Source organism: Bombus fervidus, chromosome 12 (assembly GCF_041682495.2).
Source record: "Bombus fervidus isolate BK054 chromosome 12, iyBomFerv1, whole genome shotgun sequence".
Lineage (NCBI taxonomy): Eukaryota > Metazoa > Arthropoda > Insecta > Hymenoptera > Apidae > Bombus > Bombus fervidus.
In genome coordinates, this window is record NC_091528.1 from 999,564 (window position 1) to 1,025,570 (window position 26,007).

The 26,007-nt window shown below is 36.7% G+C and overlaps 2 protein-coding genes and 1 long non-coding RNA gene across 7 annotated transcripts in view; 2 read left to right on the plus strand and 1 right to left on the minus strand.

Moving 5' to 3' along the window:
• LOC139992943 (furin-like protease 1) overlaps positions 1-26,007 on the minus strand; it is a 355,294-nt gene that overhangs the window by 205,480 nt on the left and 123,807 nt on the right. For 3 of the 5 annotated variants that reach the window (XR_011801251.1, XM_072014261.1, XM_072014256.1), the window contains exon 1: positions 3,524-3,937. The exons of 1 other annotated variant lie outside the window; for it this stretch is intronic. The gene's annotated coding sequence lies outside the window, so the exon portion shown is untranslated. Of the gene's footprint in view, positions 1-3,523; positions 3,938-26,007 lie in introns of those variants that run through there. One more of the 5 variants, XM_072014263.1, reaches the window with a different exon arrangement.
• Positions 720-2,009, plus strand: LOC139993011 (uncharacterized). Its single transcript, XR_011801264.1, has 2 exons — positions 720-1,039; positions 1,229-2,009. It is a non-coding gene; the product is annotated as an uncharacterized lncRNA (long non-coding RNA).
• On the plus strand, positions 18,021-23,653 carry Nachrbeta1 (nicotinic acetylcholine receptor beta1). Its single transcript, XM_072014270.1, has 5 exons — positions 18,021-18,432; positions 18,534-18,670; positions 18,944-19,098; positions 19,234-20,278; positions 20,399-23,653. Exons 1-5 carry the CDS (start codon positions 18,375-18,377, stop codon positions 20,561-20,563), a joined length of 1,560 nt encoding a protein of 519 aa, XP_071870371.1. The 5' UTR covers positions 18,021-18,374; the 3' UTR covers positions 20,564-23,653.

A 26,007-nucleotide genomic window follows, 5' to 3' on the forward strand; every position in this document is an offset into this window, starting at 1 on the left:
ACAAATAAGTTGAAAAATTCCTGGAAATTAGCCAATTAAACAAACATTTGTACACGTGCGTTACTTATGTTTCTACATGCATCGACCAGATATCCATTCAGAAAATTGTTAAAATATGAATTACCCCAAAAAGTGCATAAGTGATTCACTCGATGCCGAATACATACATAAAGGTTAAGGTCGATGCTGATGATTGAAAATTCGCATTATTATATCTTCGGTCATCGATTTTGGCAATGATATATCTCAAATACAACGGTATCTACACTCTAATATACATACATATACATTGTTCTCAAGGAACACAGTCGTACTCAAATCAATACTCGCATCTTCTTAAAGTCCGAACACAAAGATTTTCTATGTAATTTCACTTCTCCCTTTTCGTATTAACGCTCGAAAGTATCCGAATACTCGCTTGCTATCTTTGCTAATTTTATTCTTCATGATCAACTTCATAAGAAGGTAATCAGTAGAACATCTAGTCATTAATTTATCAGTAATTTACACATTTTCAAAAAAATAAAAAAAATAAAAAAAAAATAAAAATATGCATATATCGCTAGTATACATATAATTCCATAGAAGTGTTCGAATACGAATAAAAATATATATCTTAGCAAGAAAGGGAAAAAGTTTCTCTGAAAACTTTAAATCTAATTCAATTATCATTTCCAAGCATTCTTCTTTTTTCTTTTTCATCCTGTATCTCTGCCTCCATTTACAATTACTATCCCTGATCGCTAATCCGCTAATCCAGACCTACGTCCACGCAAGAATTATGAAAATTACCGCGCTATGAGAGCTGACCTGGCCAAGTATCACGACATTACGGGCTCAAAGAAGGAAGAAGCGAGCAGCAGACTTCCGGAAAAAAGAGTCCGCGATGCATTGGCTAGCCAGCGGTCCACTGGAACATCTACTTCATGCCCCGAGGAAATTGCATTCTGCGGTCTTCCTTCTCCACTTCCGCACTGGGTGCTCCAGTGATAAAGAGAGAATAAGAGCGGCTGATGTGGTAGAGGACAGCGTCAGAGAAGTGAATCAAATTTAAGCCGAGTCTCTCTCCGCTTTCGTCTCTTTCGTTCTATCTTCGACCCTTCGTTATTATCGCTTCGTCTTTCGTTCTGACCACGCCACTGTTACCCACCATTTTCCTCCACCGCCCTTTCCTTTTCTCTCTTTTTTAATTTTCAAACAAAGCACGCGAAAGCCTTTCTACTCGCAGTGGAAGCTGTTCGAACGGTCCACTGTCGCGTCGCGTCGGCCTGGCAACCAGCAAATGGAAAGAAGAGTCGAACGCGTACACATGCCATGCCAACTAAATGGAAACGGACCAGGCTGAACCTCTTTGCCAGGTAATAATCGACGACCTTTGCCCCTCAACGAGTCTCTGCCTACCTGCCTGCTACGTGACCGAGTTCTCTTTCTCCAAAGAACACCGATTTTTACGCACGGTCAATGTGTATCAGCCGGTGGTTACGACAAGGAAGCTGGCTGCAGTTGCAGTTCACAAAAATTTCTCTAGCACGACAAAGATATGCATCGGAAATAGGGATAAAGGCATAAATCGATGATTCAATCCCCTACTCCAATTGAGAAATTCTTGGTTTTCGACAAGGTGGTCCTAACATATTGTGGATAAACGACGAGGTATTTAGACTTTCATATCCTACCACTAACGACTATTGGTGAGACATATTTTCTCTTTATGTATCAAAAGCAGTTACTCGATAACAAGTGATAACAGTCACATGGTTTGTTTTGTGAATTAATTTTCCAAATCTTACTGTCCTGAATTCAAACTTTATAATACTGGCAAAGAAATTAACAAGATTACAGAAATATTTACGAGAATTTTAAGCTCTTTTTTATATAATTGTATGCACATGCAAATAGAAACAATACTAACTCGTGTATTTCCTGGTAATAAATAATGCATGGATTGTAGATTCATGATACTTATTAAATATATTTCCCAAAAATAAACGAATAAGTACATTCCAAAACATATTTTTTGAATCCTATAATTCTTCAAAACTCTCATATGATATGTTTTCTGTGTAAAAACTAGTCAATACACGTATAACAGGAATATTGTGTAACGTATTCTGTAACGCAATTATAAAACGACAAATCAAAAACTTCATATGAATAACCTCTTCGCTTGAAATATGCAAGCTCTCGTTCAATGTTTTCAAACATTCAAATATGCATGCTATGTTTTTCAACTGTCCTTCGGTACATTACATATGTATAAGTACAGATACAAACAGTTTAAAATAAAAGTGACATGTAACGCAACATACCAATCGATAACAAAGGAATCAACCACTAAAAACTCCAAATATATTTTAAAATCCTCCGTTAAATAGTAGATAACTTTCTTGCGTGTTTCGAACAGGCTAATTGTGAATCGAAAAGACTAGAATATTTAATGTGAAGAAAAATAAATACCTTTAATGCGTCGACACTTCAAAAATTTTCTGAGTGACGCCTAGTTATGCAATGTTGATTATCGCGGACAAAAGGAATGGCAACGAACCGAGGCATGCAAGGGCCTTTCTCGTAACAGGAAATACTCGGGGTCACGGACTGCCATGAAGTTTATACCGGTGTGGCTCTCGTGCAACGAGAACACGAGACGCGCAGAAAACCGGCTCGTTCGACTCACTCGTTAAGATAACACGATTCTATACTCCAAGTATAATTCGTGCGACACGGGACCAAATAAAAATTCAAACTATTACTTTATCGATAAAAGGAATCGCGGTACGGACAATGGCCGATCTCCGATTGACAATAATCGTGCGCAGTGCTTTACCACGCAGCGTCACTTTGTTAGTTTCAATAATCGCAACTGCGATATCGAACCGCGTGATCGAGATCGTGTTGCCTCCATGAAACATTGAAACGCGACGTTTGAAAGTCAAAGACGGTTGTCGAACGATCGTCGTCTCTATAGAGATAACATTAAGATCATCCGCTCTAGTACGACTTGAAATACGGTCGAGGAAACGTACTGGCTGCTTGCCGTAGCGAAAATAAAAAAAACGTAAACAAACCTGTCCGCGTGTCGACGCGAGCACGTAATAGACGCCATTGGTCTGCATCGTTTTATGTATTTAAATACACGAGGAAATCATCGTGCGATTAAAACTATACATTCGCGGAATCGTGGAGAAGAATGCAGATAGGTTGGAAACGAGACACGACTGCACGTGGGCAGAAGCACGCCCGTCCCGCCACCGGGAAGCAGCGAAAAACGACATTCGCGCAGCAAAGCTGTCAAGATACGTTCCCGTATCGTGGAAAGATGAACGCGACAAAATTGCATGCGTATACATAGTGCGTACATGCGCGCACAGTCGGTTATACATATCGAAAGACGAGCTGCTGGTTGCACTACACCATCTCAAGGTAACAGTTCCCGGACACGCGTTTCGATACCAAAACGAGGAATTTACGGAGTGTCGCTAGGACTGACAGCTAGCGAGGATGTTTATTAATAGATTTCACTCACGATTTCAGCTGGTGTTCCTGTAGCTTTCCTTCAATCGAATCGGGGACTGTGTCGCTGGTGCTATTGGTCCTCGTAGTTGTCGTGGAACCGTCGATGTCGATATACGGTCTCGTCGTGCACGGAGAGATACTCCAATCGAAGCGAGGAATGCGGAAGATGGAGAAACGGGGATAGCACCGCACAGTTGCACAGCCTGGGAAACACGCCTCTCGTACCGTCAAACGGGAATGATCCACGATTAGTTGCCACGAAACGGAACTGAATCCACGATCGTGACACGTGTAACGTGTATGTAGAACAAACCGCGTGCAGTCTTTATACCGTGTCACCGTCGACGCGCGAATGTTGGATCGTACAACGTCATTCCTCGTTGCGATCTCATCCCCACGACGAAGCACGACTGACTGACGGCTTGGTCCGCCAGTCCGTTCCGATCTTCCCCTACCACCGGCAACTTCCTCTCCGCATCTCCCCCTCTGCATCCCCACTCGCTGACTGGCTTCTCCCGCCGTCGTAACTCGCAGCCCCGCGCGTCCCAGTCACCCGCAGCGACGTTCAGTCAGTCGGCAACCGCCTGTCCGTGTATTTCTCTTTCTCTTTTCTCCTTGCCGTATCCGTCCCATGAAACTGAGCGAGAGAACCATGGACACGGCGCGAAAGGTTGAGGAGGCTACCAGTGTCGTCGTAATGTTACGGGTGTACCCGTTAGCCGTTAGCATCTCTCCCTCTATCTCCATTATATATATATCTTATCGTTTTATATATATTCAAATAAGAGCTGAATAGTTGTTAATTAATGAAATAAAATATAATATAATGTTAGTCAATTTCAAGTAAGAATCATAATATATATATAATAGTTAGTAACTAAGAGTTATTCGAGAGGTCATTAAACCTGCAATGTAAGAAAAGGAAGCACACCGAATGAACTCATTGGTTGCAACTGTTTTTAGTAACTATAGGAGAAATCGTTATACAATAAAATGCATCTAAAAATGTCTGGCCCTTTCCACTACAGACATGGGCCCGACAAGGTCCACGATCGTCCCTGGGGGTTCCAGCAGAAACTCGTCCCTCTCCATCATACTGCAACCCTCTTCTTTTCGCTCGTTCGTTTTCTAGCTTTATGCACGTAGCAGTACACCAGTGTCTTCAGCCTCCGTCAACCTGATTTCTCGGCTTGCTTCTTTCTTCTTTGGCCCCTTTCGTTCTTCTTTTTCCCCGTTGTCGGGGCCTTAGCGAGTCGAACGAATCAAGACGAAGAGGGGAACCACCAGGAATATCGAGCAGACGTTCCGATCCCTGGCAGATATTCTCGTTTACGTTCGATTCTTTTCAATCTTACCCTATCCACCTGCCTGGCTCGTACCGATTAACCTTACCAAGTTTATCCCAATGGATCTAGGGACACAGTGTATGAGACAGCTTGTTGTTTGTTGCTGGGAATCTCGCTGACTCGCCACTGGATGCATGCTAAACGAGCGTGTCGGTAACGAGCCCGGATACTCCAGATACTATCCAACGTTGGGACACATCCGGATTTCCATGCATCTCAGTCCGCCTTATTTGTACTGTACCAGAGATCAATTGCCTGCTCAAGGCCACTCAGAGATTATCCCTGTTATAGCGTACGATTCACTGCTCTTCTCGAATGGAATCCCCAACTTTTGTATTTTATTTCCTCTTATTTCGTTTACTGGACATGTATATAAGAAATATACCTATATTTTAAAATATTTTGTATTTTTCAGTTGTACAATTCCAACTTCGTTTTATCGTCGTTATTTCCAGGATGTTCATCTGATTTCCGACTCGATACAATACTATCCGTTAGCCGTCACGAAAAGGGATGAAATGGTCCTTTTACGAAGGCAAGGGTCTCCTTGCCACCCGATCAGACAAATATCCTCCACCGTTACTTGGCCACTATCTCATGCATTTGTATTCTACGTGAATGCTTTCACGCGACATATTGCATATCCTTTCCAAGCGTGTTTACCTAAGCATAAACGTATGGGCCGAAAAATATATTGTATGTTATGTACATATATTTACATTATGTATACTGGAAGATTAATATTTGTGATGACAGTGACAGTTACAGATAAGACCAAACAAGTTCTTTATACTTATAATTTTCTAAATATCTGATATGTCTCACAGTCAGTAGGTAATTTCTCGTAACAAAACCAACTATCGATTTATTAATTTTTAATATCAATTTTATTGTTCAGTGTAGTAAGAACGAGAAATCTAGGAAAGCGAAAAATCAATGACGAACGAAGATATTCAAGCGAAAGACCATATCGGGGAAGACCAAATGAGACAGAGATAATAAAGGGGGCAAGGATTTCAGGTTGAGTAAAAATCGGCACTAAAAAGAAGAAGGAATCTTGAGAGAGATTCAGATCCTGCTTTTATCGAGAATTGATGATGGATTTGTTTTCGACATGATCTACGGCATTGAGTTATCCCTTTATTCGTCCCTATTCCATCACGCTTCCGCGTGGAAGGAATTCAGGTCTTTCTCATTTTTGCGCCCGAGACGTTTTATATTTAAGCAATTGGGTATATGGTTCTGCTATTATGGATTGTCATCAAAATTTTTAGCATTTGATGGTGGTATTATTTTTTAATAATTTTCAATAGAAATTAATTAAAAGAAGAAATTAAAAAGAAAGAAAGATTCATAAATTTCAATTACTACTTTAGGTGCACCTTCTAATGAAGCGGATAACGAAGCAATTTGCACGTAGAAATTTACGATTGTACACGTGCGCTCTCTGTACACACGTTCATGCAAGACAAAGAATGATGTCATCGCGTTCAAAGACAAAGCCATACGTACCTCTGCCAACACCATAAATACTGCTATAAATAGTTACTTAATTACATTAAATAATAATAAATCAGATTTACTTAAATTATTAAACGAATATGATGAATCAGGCAGAGACAGTTGACGATCACAATTTCCTTGTCATTCTTTCTATTAAACGATATCACTTAAATGCTAAACTATATTCGCAGATACACATATTGATGACAGAAATTATAAAATTATTGCTTATTATGAAACGTTTCGACATTCATATACAGATACTAGCGCAACAGATAATATAATTTGTCGCACTATCGAAGAGTTATTACATTTATTGGTAATCCGTTAACAATGAATAATATGCTACTGTAACAGTGACATAATTAATTTCACGAAAATGCCAATTTTGTGCCGGAATAGTTCTGCATAATGAATAGTTACTGTTAGTTTTGAAATCGATAATTTTCAGAATTTCGAGATAACATGCTTTTGGTGGTGCGTCAACACTATGAAAAATTTAGTAGACTAGAAATCGGTCGAGTGTAATGAAGGTAATAGAAAAATGGGTCTCTGAATTTATCAACATGTTCATACATGGATAGCATTCTCATGTGGAGAATTCTGTTGCTGCAGAAATACAAAATGCAACAAGATTATTTTATGTATAAACCATAATCTTATTTATTCGGTATGATGGATTTTATCATGGTAAAATTAATTGAATGTAAATTTTAAAAAATGAAACTGTAATTGAACGATACAAAAGTTTCTTTCATTTGAAACTTGAAGTAAAACTAATAGAAAGTAATAGCCAGCTTCGTATTAAATTGAATTTTATAGCAGGTAATCCTTGGCTATTTCTTGTGGCACCGGAAAGAACACATATCTTAAACTCCACGTTTTAATTTTCTCGAATATCAAGTATTTCCACGTAATATTCTTCCAGTCCCTGTTTCGGTTATGTATCTACCTTAACGTTTCACCACGCTGCAAAGTAACGCGATGCAATAAAGTACGGTTATAATAAAAAAAAGCACTTCCTGACTAAACAATTACATAGTTATTCATGGAACATTTGCCGTGTTGCTTTTTCAGTTTCAACAAATGCGCCACCCAATTTTAATTAAACAAGACTTCGTATTAGAGCGTAAAAGAACGATAAATTTATTTTCATTATTCTTACTTCGTCGATATTAATTGCATGTTAAGTTTAACTTGTTGACTTCCGGCGTTCTAACTTCGTTTGTTTTTCAGACGGTATAAAAATCATTGGGTAGTTAAGGGATAAGGAATCGCGCGTTTTTCCATCGATGGACATGTTGATGACTGTGGAACGATTTGCTGAAAGACGAGATCGATTCCGGTGATCGTGCCGTGAAGCAACGGCGCCCTTATTCCACTCGTCACTTGGCAACCTCCATTAATCTCCGTCAGTCATGTCTGATGGACACGGTAGAGGCGATAACGAACGGGTTATTGAGGATGAAGGACGAAATCCCTCAGCGTTCCCACTCGTTTCTTTTCTTATCTCCGCTGATAATCGAACCATCGATAAATTTGCTAATACTTCACGCTAATACTTGCTAAATTTCCTCATGATGAATAGGAACCCTTGGCTATTCGATGCACACAATGAGTCACAAAATTATTTGCCTACGAAGCAAAAATCCGGAATGCAATTTTTTGATAGCAATGACGACATATGATCGAAATCGATGTCAATTTAATCAAAACATTTACGGAAGACAAAATGTTTTCGATGCAGTTGAACGAAATACATACATAGTGGATTATTTTCTATGCTTTTATATCAACGCATTTTTTCTTTCAGTTGTTTGCGACGGCAAGAACTGTGTGTGATGGCTTCAAAAGTTAATACAAAATCTGTTTATTCTTCCATATGGAAAAATGTCGTTGTCTTGTCGTATATCTATCGTGTCAGCAAGTCAAACTATTAGTTTGATTCTGCTTGTACCAATACCACACGGTATTTACTCGATCGATTCTGCTATACTGTTTATAAAAATATAATCGTGAAATTAAAGCTAAATGAAATATCGATTACTGTTTATTGGTACGTTTTCAAACGTTTTACAATTACTTCCCACGAATTATAGAAACCCTCGGAAAAATTTCTATTAAATACTACCACGTTGAAGCTCCCTTTACAAAAAAAAGGAAGAGAGAGAAAAGAACAAAACATTTTCCCACTACAAATTCATAAAAGAAAAACCAATTACTGGAACAATCTACATTCCCACAAACCCTCAAAATTCGCTCCGGACGAAGTTTCCAAAACTCCGGTAACCCTCGATGCTCTCAACGCAAACAGCAAGAGCAGACTGTCTAAGGAAAGTACGAGCAACGAGTTCTATTCAAAGAGGCCAATCAACAGAGAGAAAGAGAGAGAGAGAGAGAGAGAGAGAGAAAACGAAGAAGAAAAAAGAAAAAGAGAAAAGTAGAAAAGAAAAAAGAAAAAACGTAAAACTAAAGAGATCAGGGTGAATAATGATGCAAGTTTCAAGCAAATATTAATTATCATCGGGATATATTCGGTCACACAGCTGGATTTGGTAAGTAGTCAGAATAATACGATTCTGTCAAAACAGGGCGTCATCAATTATATTTCTTGCGCCTAACCGTGGTCTAGTTTTCACCCTGCGTGCATCTCATCTCTGAACAACCGTGCTGTCATAAGGAAACGAAGGAAAATCGATTGGGATAGCTTTAGAACTCTTAAATCGTGCACAGTTTCCTGGAATCGCGATTAGCTGCTTAAACTGAATAATTAACCGGGCTGGAGAGTTATCAAAGCATATGGTCGAATCGGTTCTCACGAAAGTTCTTGCCAACCAACTTACTTGGATGCTTTGTCGTAACAATTTGTGATAACTTCATTATAAAGGAATATACGGGAAATGATTAGACGAGCTTGTCAGAAACGTCAAAGATATAGAATTGCCTTTTATTTTGGCTTTCCTGACCGCTCGGACTCTTTTTTCTAACCACTCACGAGCTCTTTTTGTCAGTGTTCATAACAGATATTGAATATTTGAATACTTCGACGGTCTGAATATTCATTCCGGTATCGTTTAATGTATTCTGTTGCAGCTTCAGAATAGGGCTTTCTATGAAATCTAGAGCGAAATTGATTCTAGCTCTGTCACATTTTTCTTCCACGATAAGATAACAATTCCATTTTTTGCTTACTTAATTTATTAGACGTTAGATGTTTGGTAAATGCATTTAGGTTTTATAGAATGTATTTCCGATATGAATTTTTTTTCTTCATCCTATTATATTTTGTGTCATGCTATAAAATATTTTACATACTGCACTGTCGTTGTAAAATGCCGTTGTCAGGAATTATTCTCTTCGGTTTCTTCTTCAATATTCTTTGGACATCAGGGAGCACTCTATAATGTCATTTTGCTGTCATCTTCATTGAAGCAACGGCTGCTACTGTCGTTTGAAAGATCTAGGACGACGATACACCGACGAAGTGCCTTGTAACCAAAATTGATTGTTAATCATTGTCGCTTGTCTCCAAGTTCTATGGACACTCCGGTGCGTCGCAAGAATATTATTACTCTTTAATGCAACCTAATCAATATGCAACGCTGATATAAGATAATCAAGCTTATTTGAGTGGAATTAACTTTGTTATTAACTTCAATGTTTATTAACGAAGGAGAGCTTCTTTCGAATCCTGTCGTCCTTGGACAAAATAACTTTTAATATATTCTATACAAATTCAAGTGTGATCTAAATATTTCTAGTTCCGGGATAAGCTTTTGTTCAAAGCAAGATAGCTGGAGGAAGCTGTTCGATAAAATTTCGACAGAAATTTTTCAAGTCCGAAAGGTTAACCGAAAGGTCGTTAATCACTGTTCACGAATAGATAGCAACTAAACGAAAAGTCGTTAAAAGCCGTTGTCTTCATGGATGATGCTTAAGTTCTCTAGGCAAATTTACAAAGCTGAAGCACCAGTGACTTGGTTACTGTAAGTTTCAAACTGATAACCGCAACGATTAAGCGGATAGTAATAGGAATTCTCAAGCCGAGCAACGGCCTGAATCTCGTGGATTCGTAAACGGCAACAACTCTTCTTGTAATGGCTATATTGATGGATAATCATCTTAATGACGAACATTCAGCCAATAAAAATTATCTTCGAATTTTATATTTTACGTCTTATATCGGAATTAGAAATATTTATAGGTATATGTTAAGAGAAATTATAAAGCGTGAGTGAACGAAAACGATTCTTTACCTAGAATGAAGAGTGGCACAAACACAATATGCCAGAGTAGAAAATGTTGAATCTAAAATGTGAAATGTAATGTATAATGTGCAGGATGTAAAAGATAGTTCGTGCGTAGAATTTAAAATGAAGAATTTTTCAATTGCAGAGTGCGAGGCGATATCGTTGTATATTGTAGGTACGACGTAGAATGTTAAAATCGTAGAATGTGGAATAGATTCTGAGCAATGTAAAACGTGACACTTTCAAATCGTTGAACGTAAAATATAACATAACATAATATAAGCATGAACAGTACAAAAATATAGAAGTATAGCGATAAAGTAGTTCATAAACGATGTTATTGGTAACAAATTGTCAGCATAAGAGTGTGAAATAAATTACGCTATATCATCCTAACTGGTTGTATACCTAAAAACTTATGACCAATTTAAACAGTGTATAAGGTCAATAGGCAGGTCTCTGTTTTTTACTCTGGGAATCTACTCGTCATGGTACTTAATCTTCTTCAATTTGGAACGGACTGTATGTTAATCAGGTTCATTAGACAACTAGATTAGTGATCACTGAATATTCTACAGATTCAGATTCTATTTATATAAATGGATGAAAAGCAATTAAGAGGTATCCACTTGATCATATTGTATAATTCGCACGTGTATTGGCAGTGTAATGTGAAAATTAAACTTACCAAATAATAATCGAACAAACATATAGAAATAGTTAAATTCTCTACAAATTCACTTGGTAACTTGGTTAATTGTTTGAATTGTTTACGATCATGTTTGCAACAAGTGACTCTTTCAATACAAACTGTCGTATTTCTATTAAACGTTTGCATTTAAACAACGGATACGTGTATATTTATGTAGGTGTACATTATTTAATGTGAGCGATCATATCAATAACGTTCAAAAATTTAAGTAGATATCGTTCAAATATGACAAAACATTTCTAGAAGTAATTTTTTGTAAATAATAATTGCCAGAAACGAATCTCTGTTTATATCCTAGTTGTTTATTGGTGTCGATAAAACTATGGATTTATTTGACATCCGCAGTCTAGTTATAAATCAGGATCATGAAATGTGGTGCATATTTTGCGATTAGCATTTGGAATATCCGTGGATAGCGTAAATACGAGTCGCAGTAGAAATACCGCAAGTGTTCAAATCAAATTAGATTGTTCCTTGGTGTGTGTTTGTCGATCATTCGGTTTATCTATTGACGGGCTGTGTCGTTCACAAACGAATCTGCAGCTGTTTGCCGTACGAAGGCGGTCATTGTTTCCCAGCACGGTTAATTGATGACGCTTCCGACTGTCTCTATAACTAATAAATTAACACGACCGCAGGGGACCGAACCGGTTTTTCTTTGGTTTTCGTTAATAAAATACGAACGTACGTGTAGTACAACCTCGTTTCCGAGTTATATCGGGAGTTGAAAAAATATATTCCAAGCTATAAAAACGCAATGAAAATAAAATTTAATGAAAAATGTAGCGCGACTAGGAACCAGAAAAGTTATTTGATCTTAATTAATCCTAATTAATTTGTTACTAAATAATAGAACGAAATTACGTTTCAGGTTTTCACTATACAAGTACTTCCAAATTGCAGAACAAAATCTTTTTCTTTATTCTTGTTCGCAGAACAATTTCCTGTTCTGCGTTGCGGAATGTATTCTCAATCGCTTTTACAGCGAATTATCTGCTCGTTAATGTTCCACCCTTTCTCTAATAGTTGAGGAAAAGCGTTCGCTTCGTGGAATTTCGTTAATCCGAATCGGAACAAGTGGTCATTAACTGTTAAACATCCAATGGACGTAATCACAAGGACCCCTGGGAAAATATAGAAAACTGGAAAATTTTCGATCAGGCGTAATTATATTCCTTTGTTCCCCGGCTTCCCATTTATTGTCAATTCTTTTGTGTGCGTGTAATGAGTTCGTATAATTTCTCTAAAAAGCCAATACGCATACTACATGTATTTTATTCGCTCGTCGATCGCTCGTTTAACGAATTAAATCGTTTCCGTCCGAATAATTATTTGTTGCTTTCAACGAATGGTATTTTTAAATTTTTGGCACGAGCAAGAAATTTGGAGTTTACGTTTCGGGAATAGAGTCATCACTGGAAAATTAGGTATGCGTTCAGTAAAAGTTTGCAACTGATTGCTAACATGTTACATTTGCTACATATATTGGCTTTAAAACTTTACCTAGTTAAATGAAAGTTGTTTTGTGTTGAAATTTGGTTGCAACTGAGGCTTTTGGACAGAAGCATCTCGAGTGGTTATTTAAATACCTTTGAAAACCTACTAGAATTCAAAACACACATTACAGAAGAAATGCGAACAATAGAATATCTTTGTCTTTCTTTTCTTTTTTTAATATATAGATGTTACGCCACGAGGCTCAGTAGAGATCGTATTTCTAACCGTCGCTCGCGGACCTACAGCGTCGCAGACATATCCTCTTATCTGCCCGACGAAAAATATACATTGTATCGACGAGCGCATACTTGTCACCAGGCAGCGAGTTTTGGAACCGTCGATTTCGGACCGTTATTTCCAACAAAGAAGTCGGCCTGCGTGATCATCGGCGCGAGCGGTGGCGTGATCCGAGCATATGGGGGGTCGTCTCCCCGAAAGACAAAGAATCGGTCTAAGGAAGTTAGTCTCAATCGAACACTAACCGATCAGTTGTATTCGAAATCTGTAACCGATGAGTCTCATTCAACAACTGTAACCGCATAGTCGTATCTGAACAGTCTCATTATAGAATTCACACCGCATACATAAAAAATCGAATCGAATCTCTGTAAAACATTAACTGTACCTATCACGAAACAATTTGTGACGCTTCTATTATAATTTAATTTATTGTTCAAAATACATGCTATATTAACCTGTTAACACAGTGTTAATTTCATTTAACCACCCCTGTTATCTTAATCGAAACAAGGGGAACGACTATTTCGCGGCGTCGATTATACGAATCGTAGCGAGAATTTACGCCTCTCGCTGACGCGTTTTCCTCGCGACCGCGTCTCTCCGCGAACAGTCGTAACAATAGACGTTTGCATTCTCGGATAAAACTTTCCTTGTATCCTTCGACAACGACCTTTCATTTTTTAATTGAAACATTAGAATTATCATTTGGCCTGACGTATCTGGGTCACGGTAATATCAAAGGCGAAATCTCGAGCTCGTTAACGTTTAAGTCCTTTGTCTAATTGAATATCGTTTGCCTATTGATCCAGAAGCAGTACCTCAATGTCTTCAATTAACTATGAAGATTTCGATGGCTTTGCTATGGAAACTGTGTCCTTCTAATCTCTGACAACACGTTATATCGCATAAAACGTGCTTAATATGTAAAAGATATTTAAAAAACTTTATTGATATTTCGAAATTGTGGTATCGGCAAAGTAATTATCACAGCAAAGAAAAATGTTGTCATTACTATCGTTCGACCATTTGTGAGAGATAGATGCAAATAATTATTGATGATTAATTTGTATCGAGTTTTCTTAGATTTGTGCTTATTTTGCCCGATGCGACCGCTCATGCTGACATCGGCGGTTTTTGATCGGCCCGCATAAAGCTAAAATACCAGCAGGCAAGTCTCGACTAAAAATTGTCTGTCGAAATTGTTTGCTTTCGAGTCACAGTATATACTAAAGACGTCTTCCTATCCGACTGGATTCCATTATGCACATATCCTACGTGTTTCTGCAGACGCAGCTTTGCTCTTACGAAATCACCGATTGTCTCAAGATTCATCCGAAGATGATATTACGCCAATGAAGAAACTTCTGCTGGATATGGACTTAAATTAATTTGGTGGATAACAACAAACGAAACATTCGTGCCATTGGCTTTTATTTTTTACTCTATTTCAAAAACATTTCTGTGATATAAAGTGGCATAGCACAATGACACGAAGATGGAATACAATTCGGAAAATGTGATATGAATAATAATTTTTAAATTTTATAGAACATATTAAGGAGGTTTAATTAAAAATTCAGAGGAGTTTGAAAATTTTATATTACGCTTCTCGTTAATCCACGTATTTTAATGTGTTCGTATCAGGTTCTTATGGAACAATGAATAACAAGAACACCGTTAACGCGGAAGAACTGCGAATTTTGAAATAAGAATTTTTACTGGATGGAATTCGTAATTCGTCGTTACAAAACTTTGTCAATTAAACAGCCTTTGCGAGTGCAAGGAATTTTAGCGCAAAGAAATCTCGCGTGGAACAATCGGGACTCGTCGAACGTAAAAACGGTTTTGTTTCGGTACTAATGACCAGATTACGGTGATGAATTTTAAAAACTAGAACACAGTCTATTTTTCTATAACTCGGCGTTGAATATATTTTCGTCGGAATCGAATGTTTTAATAAAAGCTAGTTTTTCGAAAACGCGGCCTAAATCTGTCGCATATCATAATCGAGAAAATACTTCGAGAAAATATTAATAATAGTAATATACAGGTATATATATATATATATATTACTAAGAAATCTATGAGGGTACAGAAACGTCATAATATATTTCATAACTTGTAAAATTCTAATTATGAATACCAAGCACAACTATAAAAAGATTTTATAGTAACATCCGCTCCATTCTAGTTTTTGTTCTCCAGTAATATGCAGTTGATGACCAGCATAGAAAGTGTTTGAAATAGCCATTTTTTTGGCTTGAAAGCAAGCTCACAGCCGCGTTAGGTATCGTGTCTATGTAACGTACATAGTATATAGATATACGTATTTCGATGAAAAAAATATCGTTAGCCACGAATCGCAGGTGAAAAAGCTGCTGGTTGTAGTTTTTCGGCTCGGTCGATCTGAGTCGAACACGCTGGCTGGATGTTTAAATATAAAAGCGGGGCGAAAGGGCCGCGACAAAGGCTTTTTTAATAATTCGTCTCTGGCACACACGAGAACTCTGTATACGCGCCCGTGCATAGATACATTCCTTTTCTCTCTTTACAATGTATATAAAACTAAAAACGAAAAAAAAAAACAACGTACCTTTCCTTTTTTTATATTATATATACTCTCTCTTTTTTCAGCTTTTTCTTCTGTACTCTTTTTGCAGCAGCAAACGGATCGGTCGTAACAATACGCGGTGCACTCGCATCGTTTGACATAACAATAACTCCGGCCGAATTCACCACACCATGCCAACGGGATCGGGTACACAAACGTAAAACGTTATGGTATACCACGGTCGACCGCAGCAGATTGCCGATTTTCTAGAATCGGCCCGTGTCTCGAGCATTTTACGAATTGCGCGGTTATTGCTTGGTCAGAACTTTCCACCGCGCATTTTTTCACGTTTGAATACGCATACGGTGAGCGGTTATCGGATTGGGCAGGTATAGTTTCTATAAGTTGCGAAACCTTGTAGAGGAATAGGATACGCTCAGTGATAAAGTCGCGAATCGAACTTCGAATCGTTTTCGAGATCGATTCGGATGTATCATGGTTACATCGCTCGATTTTGTTGATGAGTACCGTTTGTGTTCTGGCTTAAGAAACGTATGAGACTCGTTCGACGCTGTTTGTTATCTCCTTGCTAACTGGGTTAGCCAGAAATTCCTATAATTACTAAAAAGTCTACTTTAACTCTTTCAAATACAACTGGTACAATATAATTTGTTTTAAGAGAGACAGAGACAGAGATAGATAGATAGAGAGAGAGAAAGAGAGAGAGAGAGAGAGAATGAAAGAGAGAGAAATCATTGACAACACATACTGTATCCTAAATACTATTAGATAGTTATGGGGATGTTTCATAGTTAACTAGGTTGCGAATGTTCGCGAATTTAACAGTTTCTAAAAGATAATTCTATTATCTACATTCCATCGTGGTGTTTGAAATAATTATTCCCATAGCAATCATCAAAACCGTCGGGAACAATTATTTTCGAATAAATAACGAGCTACACTCCTCACCAGAATTTATAATTATTCGCAAAGCTTTAGTTTCTTGTTAATAGCGACGATGAAAATAATTATGGAAAGATAAACATCATTCTTCATAATATTCCTTTATTTGTAAAATGCAAAATACAAGGCTACAATTCATTTACCTAATGGTTTTGTAGATAAAATCAGACAATAAGTTATTAATTAATTATTAATACATTTGATATTAACTATTTCATTTAATATTATAATATTAACTATTAATACCTTACAAATATCTTATCATCTGATCTTAATAAAATATTATTGCAAATCTTTTTTTTCCGAGATAATCCTTTTCAAGCAAGTCCTCCTTTATCTTATACTTTATCAATGACAGCTTTGCTGGTTGCGCAAATTTACTCCTCTCGTTCGGGAACTGATCTCTATGAAGATCGGTTATTTCCAAATAACCTATGATTGTATCTCTGACAGAGTTTCAACCACGCAGCTTGGCAATCCTGTCGATTTTAGGTTCGCATTAAATGCGGAATGCAGGAAATTTCACGGTAATTAATTCGAGAGCTTGTATGTACAATCCAAAAGGGAAGTTATAATAGTCTCTTTCCGACGAAGAGTTATTCAAACCGATAATTGACTATTTTTTGTTTTATTACTATCGATCTCTAAAAAAATAATATAGATCGAATATAGATCGTCGAGATTCTACATCTGACTCGGATGATCTAATTGAATTTACTAATCTGAAATTTAATGGATATATTTGTTGCAAAATTGTTCGCAACGCGAACACAGAGTGCAGTACCGCACAGCTGCTTATTCTGCACTTCTATGCGTCGATAATCATTTTCAACTTCGAAGAAAGTAGTGTTGAATTAAGTATATTGTACAGTAACCAATTACAAATCAAACTTCAAAGTACGATCGAATCGAAAACAACGCTTGTGTAACATCTGCATTTTTAAATTAATAAATATATAAGTATATTGTATCTTATTAAAAATTCCAGTAACTTTGTATGCATTGATATGTTGTACATACTGGAAGTGCAACTAAGCAACTGATATTTGTTAAAAGTTTCTAATATATATATATATTTTCATCTATAATCGATGCGAGTCCGATAAAATAAACCTAGCACGAACCAAAGCAGGTATATTTTTTAATTTAGCATTAAATCCCGTCACAGAAAAGTGTTTGCGATCATTTTTCTCGCTATCTCGAAACCCTTCAGGATCGAAAAATGATCAGCCTTTGCGTCTTTGGAAAGTCAATTTTGAGCCGAATCAAAGTTCAAAGCGATTAAAAAAGGAATAATTGAAACAGCAAAAAATCCTTTAATCTCGCGAATATTCCACCCCCGATAACCACCCTCACGCCAATGCCCCAACTTGTCCAGAATCCCTCGATAAAGTAGAACCGACTCCGCGCAGCGAGCATCTAGACTGCGCATCTGTGAAGCGTATCGCTTGTGAACAACCCTGCCCATCAACCCTTAAACTCTGAGCGTGTCGCACCCCAGTCACACGTTCCAAGTACAAACATCCACTTACTCCAGTGTGACGCCGCTTTTTCGTACATCGTGTGGAGGAAAGATCGAATTGGAAGAGAAGAAAACAGGTTCGGGCGTGGAAACCAGCGGTGTGAAAGGGTTGTTGATTAATTTCGCAAGCATGGAAGAGGGTAGGCGGCAGTGGATCGGATGGCAAGAGAGGAAATGCACTTATTGGCCAGCGTCTGCGTACTCATATTGATCTGTGGCGGTGGCTGTGGAGTATCTACGGGTGTCTACGGGTGGGACATCTGAAATTTGTCCAAAAATGTATTTTTGTTTGCGGCTCGCGCGTTTTCTCCTCATCTCTGCTGTTTTCTGCGTTGGTAAGCGTCATAAGTTCGGCAACGTGATCAGTTTTATTGTTCTTTTTGAGCTGTTTCTTGAGTATCGAGTTTGGGGTGTTGATCGTCGAATTGTTTCTCAGGTCTCTGCTCCGAAGATGAGGAGAGGTTGGTGCGAGATCTGTTCAGAGGGTACAACAAACTCATTAGACCTGTGCAGAACATGACGGAGAAGGTGCACGTGAATTTCGGCCTTGCTTTCGTGCAACTGATCAACGTGGTGAGAATCTTTGATACTCGAATATTTTAAAGATAAAATTTACTGTAAGTGAAGGTGCTTGTGACAGGCAGTATGAGTGTCGGTTTAAACTATTCTGTAAAACTTCTCAGTAATTTTTTGTAAACACCAATATCATTACTTATGACATAGTGTACGTCACGAGTCATGTAAATATTATCTATGGGTTGTAATTAGTTTATGGAATTATTCATTATATAGAAAAGGATTAATATCAGTTCTAAAATAGAAACACGAATGTGAGTCATTTTTCAGAACGAGAAAAACCAAATTATGAAATCGAACGTATGGTTGAGATTTATTTGGACGGATTATCAATTACAATGGGACGAAGCAGACTATGGTGGAATTGGAGTTCTCAGGTTACCACCTGACAAAGTATGGAAACCGGATATTGTACTGTTTAATAAGTACGTAACCTTTCAAATTTTGTACTTTTGTATTTATATATCGCTACAGTACCATAACTCATGTATCATTCGCACAAATTTTGCTTTAAAGAGACTCCCCGATTCCAAAGAGCTATCAACTTTTACAATTTCCAGCGCCGATGGCAACTACGAGGTGCGTTACAAAAGCAACGTTTTGATCTATCCAAATGGTGACGTTCTCTGGGTTCCACCAGCGATCTACCAGAGTTCCTGCACTATCGATGTAACTTATTTTCCTTTCGATCAGCAAACATGTATCATGAAATTTGGATCATGGACTTTCAATGGCGACCAAGTCTCTCTAGCCTTATACAACAATAAAAATTTCGTCGACTTGTCCGACTACTGGAAGAGCGGGACCTGGGATATCATCAACGTTCCGGCTTACCTAAACACTTATAAGGGTGATTTTCCGACGGAGACAGACATCACTTTCTATATCATCATCAGACGCAAAACTTTATTTTACACAGTGAACTTGATTCTTCCAACGGTTCTTATTTCTTTTCTCTGCGTGCTGGTATTCTATCTTCCAGCAGAGGCTGGTGAGAAAGTGACGCTGGGGATCAGCATTTTGCTCTCGTTGGTCGTTTTTCTATTATTAGTCAGCAAGATTCTGCCTCCGACGTCTCTGGTGCTTCCACTGATCGCTAAGTATCTTTTGTTTACTTTTATTATGAACACGGTCAGTATTCTCGTCACCGTGATCATCATCAACTGGAACTTCCGTGGACCGCGGACGCACAGAATGCCACAGCTAATCAGAAAAATATTCTTAAAGTATTTGCCAACGATATTATTGATGAGGAGACCGAAGAAAACTCGTCTAAGGTGGATGATGGAGATTCCGAACGTGACGTTACCAACTTCTACCTATTCAGGAAGCCCGACAGAGTTGCCGAAACATTTGCCAGCCTCGTTGACCAAATCGAAGATGGAAGTGATGGAACTATCCGATCTTCATCATCCGAACTGTAAGATCAATAGGAAGGTTCACCATACGACTAGCAGTTCTAGTGCCGCTGGTGGTGAGGGTTTGGCAGATAGAAGAGGATCCGAAAGCTCAGACTCTGTGTTGCTCAGCCCGGAAGCTAGCAAGGCAACGGAGGCTGTCGAATTTATCGCTGAACATTTAAGGAACGAAGATTTGTACATACAGGTGAGGAATCGCTCGATCGTTTCATTACAATTTTTTGGTTGTTACTTGTGAGCTAATGTAGTTGAACAGTGGGGTGTAAAAAGCACGAGAATTTCTTGTTAATATGTACACATGTTTCAGACGCGAGAAGATTGGAAGTACGTGGCGATGGTAATCGATCGACTGCAACTTTACATTTTCTTCCTTGTGACGACCGCGGGTACGATTGGGATCTTGATGGACGCACCTCACATTTTTGAGTACGTGGACCAGGATCGTATCATAGAGATCTATCGTGGAAAGTAATTCCAGGAAATCTAGTCGATTAAAGAAGGAATGGCGTGCCATTATCGCAATAATTTTCATTTTACTTCCGTCTTTCGTCATGTTCGATTCTCTCTTTTGTATACTTTACGTGTATCGTAGATCGAATCGAGCACTAAATGGAAAAGATTAATCTCGAAGCGTGGGCGAAGAATAGATATAGGAAATTTTAAAAACGTTGCTTGGATCGTTTTCACGTAGCAACTTAAAAGTTGCTGATAAAGTTATTTCCTCGTTTGCCAAAGTATAATATCGTTAATTTCTATTTATTTTATAGAAGAACAAAGGTACTTCATGAAAAGATCACGAACCGATGTTAATATTATGAAAGTGGAAACAGGAACAACACTCTCATGAATCTTTTATAATAATCAATCCTTTCTTCATTTTATACCGAGGAACGACTATCGAGGTTTCAAATATCACACTCGTGAAACTATCAAGGAACGAAGCTCAACTGCACTCGTCATACAACTACATATATATATTTCATTCATAATACATCATATACCTGATTTTGTTTCAATTTGTTTACTCAACGTGTTGAATTTTGATTTTCTTCAAGTCTTACATTACTCGCCACTTGAAATTTATATTTTGTACGACACACGTTAGTTCAAAACATTTCGTTTATTCCTTATGTTAATCATTATTGCATCCACGATTATAATTGTCTTCCTTGAAAATCTTGGTCAATGAGTATGCTGAAACGAGTGCGGAATAAATGTAAATTGCGAATCTAATATTAAAATTAATATCCCATTGACCGTGCATCCCAGATGAGTAATTGGTTAGTCGGGATTAAGAATAAGCATAGAGCGTAGACATCAAATAATTTTGATATTAATCGTGCGAATTACCGTTGCCATTATTGTAATCTAGCAGGACTCGTGTTTGATGATTCATCGCGACGCAGAACATCGAAGGGCCGTGACAACGTTTACCAACCGACAGATACCTTTTATTTTTTCTACTTTATATATTCTCATCTGATTCATATTAATTATTACTCCAAATTTTATTTGAATATCGCTGAAATTCAGAAACAGAATTTTGCAATTAATCCGTCAGTTAATTAAATAATACATAATTATACATAATTTCCACATTGATACACGCTCTAGTTCTTTGCAAATTTTTCAATGGAATTACAAAGTTGTATTCTTCGATAGAGATTTCAACAGTTTGTAAAAAAAAAAAAAAAAAAAGAAAAAGAAAAAAAGAAAAACAACGACAAAGAAGGAGAAATTGGCTGGTCAGATTCGCTGACGTCACAACGGAAGCGCACATTAAAAGCACAATGTCTCGGCCTTGCGTATTTAATCGTTATTAAAAAGGGAAGAAAAGTAAGAAATTATATCGTACGTCATATACGAAGATATGATACCCATGCTACATGTATATTGTACAGAAAACTGTTAAAACGGTCATGTTTTCTCTAATAGAAAGTTGTCTCATACACAAAGAGTGTTTATGGTTGCCGATTTAACGATCGTTGATTTTCTCATATGTATCGCTTACAGTTGTGCCTCGCGAATCGTCCCAATTGTTATATATGATGTTACTGTATATAATACGTATACGATCTTCGATTTTTATTTCACTAATCTCCATTATTCAGCGTAACGAAACACGTTTCAGTCTTATTAAGCCACGCACGATCAAAGCCGATTTCTTTCCAAATCGAAGTTATCATTTACATCGATCGAAAAAACACTTCAAGGTAATTGCATGTCCTTTTGATAATTTTATATGTAACGGTGAAAGGAGAAAGGCGTATATCGGTTTCCAACCTCCTTTCACGAGGGTTGAACGACCTGGACTTTTATAAAATTTTTAATACCTACAGCGAGGGTATACTCTGTGTGAAGGAAGGACGATCGAGGGAAAAGGATTTTGAGGTTCAGGTCAAGCGTGAAAAGAATATTGCCCGCGTTTTAACAAAATTCATCGTTGAACGTTTGTGATTCGTTGTCCTCGATGCTTGTATGGAAACCTGATGTGTATGAGTACCTATTCCCGATTAGAGTAACGAGTTGATAGGGTGACACGTGTCTTCCTTGAACGAGATACAATAACTAGAATTTAGTCCCCCCAAAAATGAAGTAATTAGATGATGCTTATTGATTTCTATACATTTTACTTCCATATATTTTATAGCGTTGTTCACTCGAGAATGCGAAGGGTGATTGTGTAATGAGAATCACAATGAGACGATTTTAATGAAAATTTTACGAACCACGCGAAATTGAAGATGCCAGTTTTAAATAGTCATCGGGTTATGGATGACTGTATTTGATAGTTCTTGTATTTTGCTTGTGAATAATTTCTTACTTATTACAATTGCAAATCAAAGTTTAAATAAGAATCGAATTTAGAAAACTTTACAACTGGCACCTTCGATTAACCCTAGAATATTAATGCAACTGATTCTTGCGTCTTTTTTTCATAGCTTTTCATATTTTAACATTTTCCAGGTTATAGCCACTCGATGATAATCCGTTAAGTTTTGATAATTTAGCGATTATTGTGAATATACACGTATATAATTATTACAAGTAAAAATAAATGCGACCATTAAAAGAAGAAGGAATGTATCTAGTGATGTCGGATATTCTGGGGTTAATGTCATTTTATGCATGTAGGAATATTTTAAAATTTATTACGCTAACATAATGTTATTGTTTGTACGTTTGTATCTTGGATTTAATGTTTTTAAACTTTTTTATCTTGCGATACTACTGAAATACGTAACTTTTGTTAATGTATATTAATATAGCGAATTCTCGTTAGATCCAGACGATTTTAATCGAAATAAATATTCGTTTAATAAATCGAAATTAAACGAAGAGAATTTTTTTAATGACAGATAACACCATAAGAGAACTATAAGTTCTGGATTCTCTCATTGTTTCTCACGTGCAGCAATTCGAAACTTATCCCACCTGAACTGTACATTTAGTTATCGTTAAAATTGAATAAGTTGAATTATTTTATCAGCGTTACAACAATCAAATGAACGTATTGGAATTTATCGCACAAAAAGAGACGTAATTAGTGTTAATTAATAAACACTTGAACAAATTTTTCATTAATTTTCTTCCATTTCAAATACACGCAAACTTGACAAATGTTGCATCATTAATTTCAAATATAACTGATATTTCTGTCATTTGATATTCAACCGATATCAACTGATATTTAAACGAAACTTGTTTTTCCTTTTTAGATAATATGTATCTTAAATTACCATAAAATCGCAGAAGCACTATCTCGAATTAAGGAATAAATTAATTAAACATTATTAACGATTTTTAGATTCTAAAACGTTCTTATGAAATTTTTAGATTGTAATATTAAACATTGCCAAACCGTTTGAGAAACACGAACGTTGAAAGAATTTTAAAAATTTCAAAAAAGTAGAAAATGATAGCGAGTTAACGTACAATCATCGTGAAAGTAGCAAAGAGAATCTTTATGAAATAGTTTTTGATACAAGGAGTTTGAAGACGAGCGTCCGAAGATGGGAAATCGTTAAAATTTAAGTGACGAAACACAGTTAAATCTCTTGTCTACTAGAGATGAAGATGATCGTACTAGCGAATGTACATTAGTCTATCTTTATGTATTACGTATAAATATATAAAGAAAAAGGTAAGAATACGAAACGAATTGTTGAGCCGAAAAATTTTGTACTTTATTATGCATGAGAAACACCGCGAATATGTTGGTTCGAAACATTGGGTTTTCATTATTAGACATAATATTAAGATAGATTCATAGGTAGTTCTTTTTACAATGAAATAAAAATTATTAAATGAATCGAGAATACATTCTTTCTAAATAAAAATGCGTTGCACCTAATAGCGATGTAAATAAGAATGAGCGATGGAAAATACGAGAAGGAAGTAAATGAAAAACGTCTATATTCATTTCATTTATTTCAACAATTTCATAATAACGTAATAATGTTAATAATATTACAATGCGGCGATTATGTGCTCACCAGTTAACAGGGATTTTCATATCGATCAACGTTTCTGCCTCGAAAAAGAGCCCAGCGTAGAAATATAACAAATTTTTTTATTATTAGTAGTATTAGTACTATTGTTATTATTATTCTTACTCTTATTATTATTAGTATTAATATCATTCATTATTATTATTATTAATATTATTATTAATATTATTATTATCTTACTTAACGTTCTTCAATATGAATTTACTATTATCAGGCCAGGCTGTTGTCGAGGCATAATTAAAAGTCAAGTGAGATCGAGGGTGAGTCAGTTCAATTGCATCGTCCCACCAGGGTCTACGGAAAAGGGAGTATCGTTTTCATCTTTTCTCTCTCTCTCTCTCTCTTTCTCCTTTTTTAAATATTTTGTTTTCTTTTTTCCTCCTATATAATATATTTGCACGGTTAACGCAAATTTTATTTCTCATTTATTTCTTGTTTACTCTTTCTCTTTCTCTCTCTCTCTCTCTCTCTCTCTCTCTCTCCCCCTCTTTCTCACCCTTTCATATTCTCCCATTCTCTCTCTCTCTCTCTCTCTCATACATTCTCTGTTTTAATTCTATTTTTCTTTCTCTCCCCCTTTCTCACCAACTTTCTCACTCGTTCACGCATTTACAGGCTCGAAATATTATTTCTGTTATCCTTCGTTAGACTCGCACGAACTTTTTTCATTTTTTTTCTATTAATCTCGTAACGACTTCGACGACTGGTGTAACGGTGGACAATAAAGAGACAATCCTTCGTTAAAATATATTATCAGGGAAGAAAAGGGCGTAGGTAGAGAAGAAATAGATCTCGTGCGTTCATATCTCAGCGATCTGTGTCGCTGTTTTGTCAACCGCAAGCTTTTTACACACCGGTCTTACTTGAATCGTTTCTCTTCTTATATTCGGTTCAATTTTAAATTCCGTTTAAGATCAATCATCCCCAGCTACGGTCCTTTATCATATTTTTCTTTTCGTTTCGCTTTGGCTTCGTTAAGTTCGATAGATTGTTCTGAGATAATTAGATATTTAGCTTTTTTTTCTGTTAGTTTAGAGAGAAAATGATCTCGATAAAAATTCGAGCCTAACTTCTAGTAGACTATCTGTTGAATCACCCCTATAATTTACTGTTCGAAGTAATATTACTACATTCTCTATTGATTACAGGCTAGCGTTTAATATTCAGTTACTCGATTATTGGTTGATTTAGTTTAGCTTTATTTAGTTCCTCTCGGTGTGTATTACGAATATTTGGCGTTTAGCATTCAAGTATCTTTTTAAATATGCGTAGAGATTATATTTTTTAATAGTACACGTTTAATTCTTCCTTTCCTTTTTTTTTTTTTTGCATTTTCCCCTTTTTCTTTTTTGACTTTAGAACGTGTTCATACTTGTTTTTTATATCTTCTTTTTTTCGCTTTTCC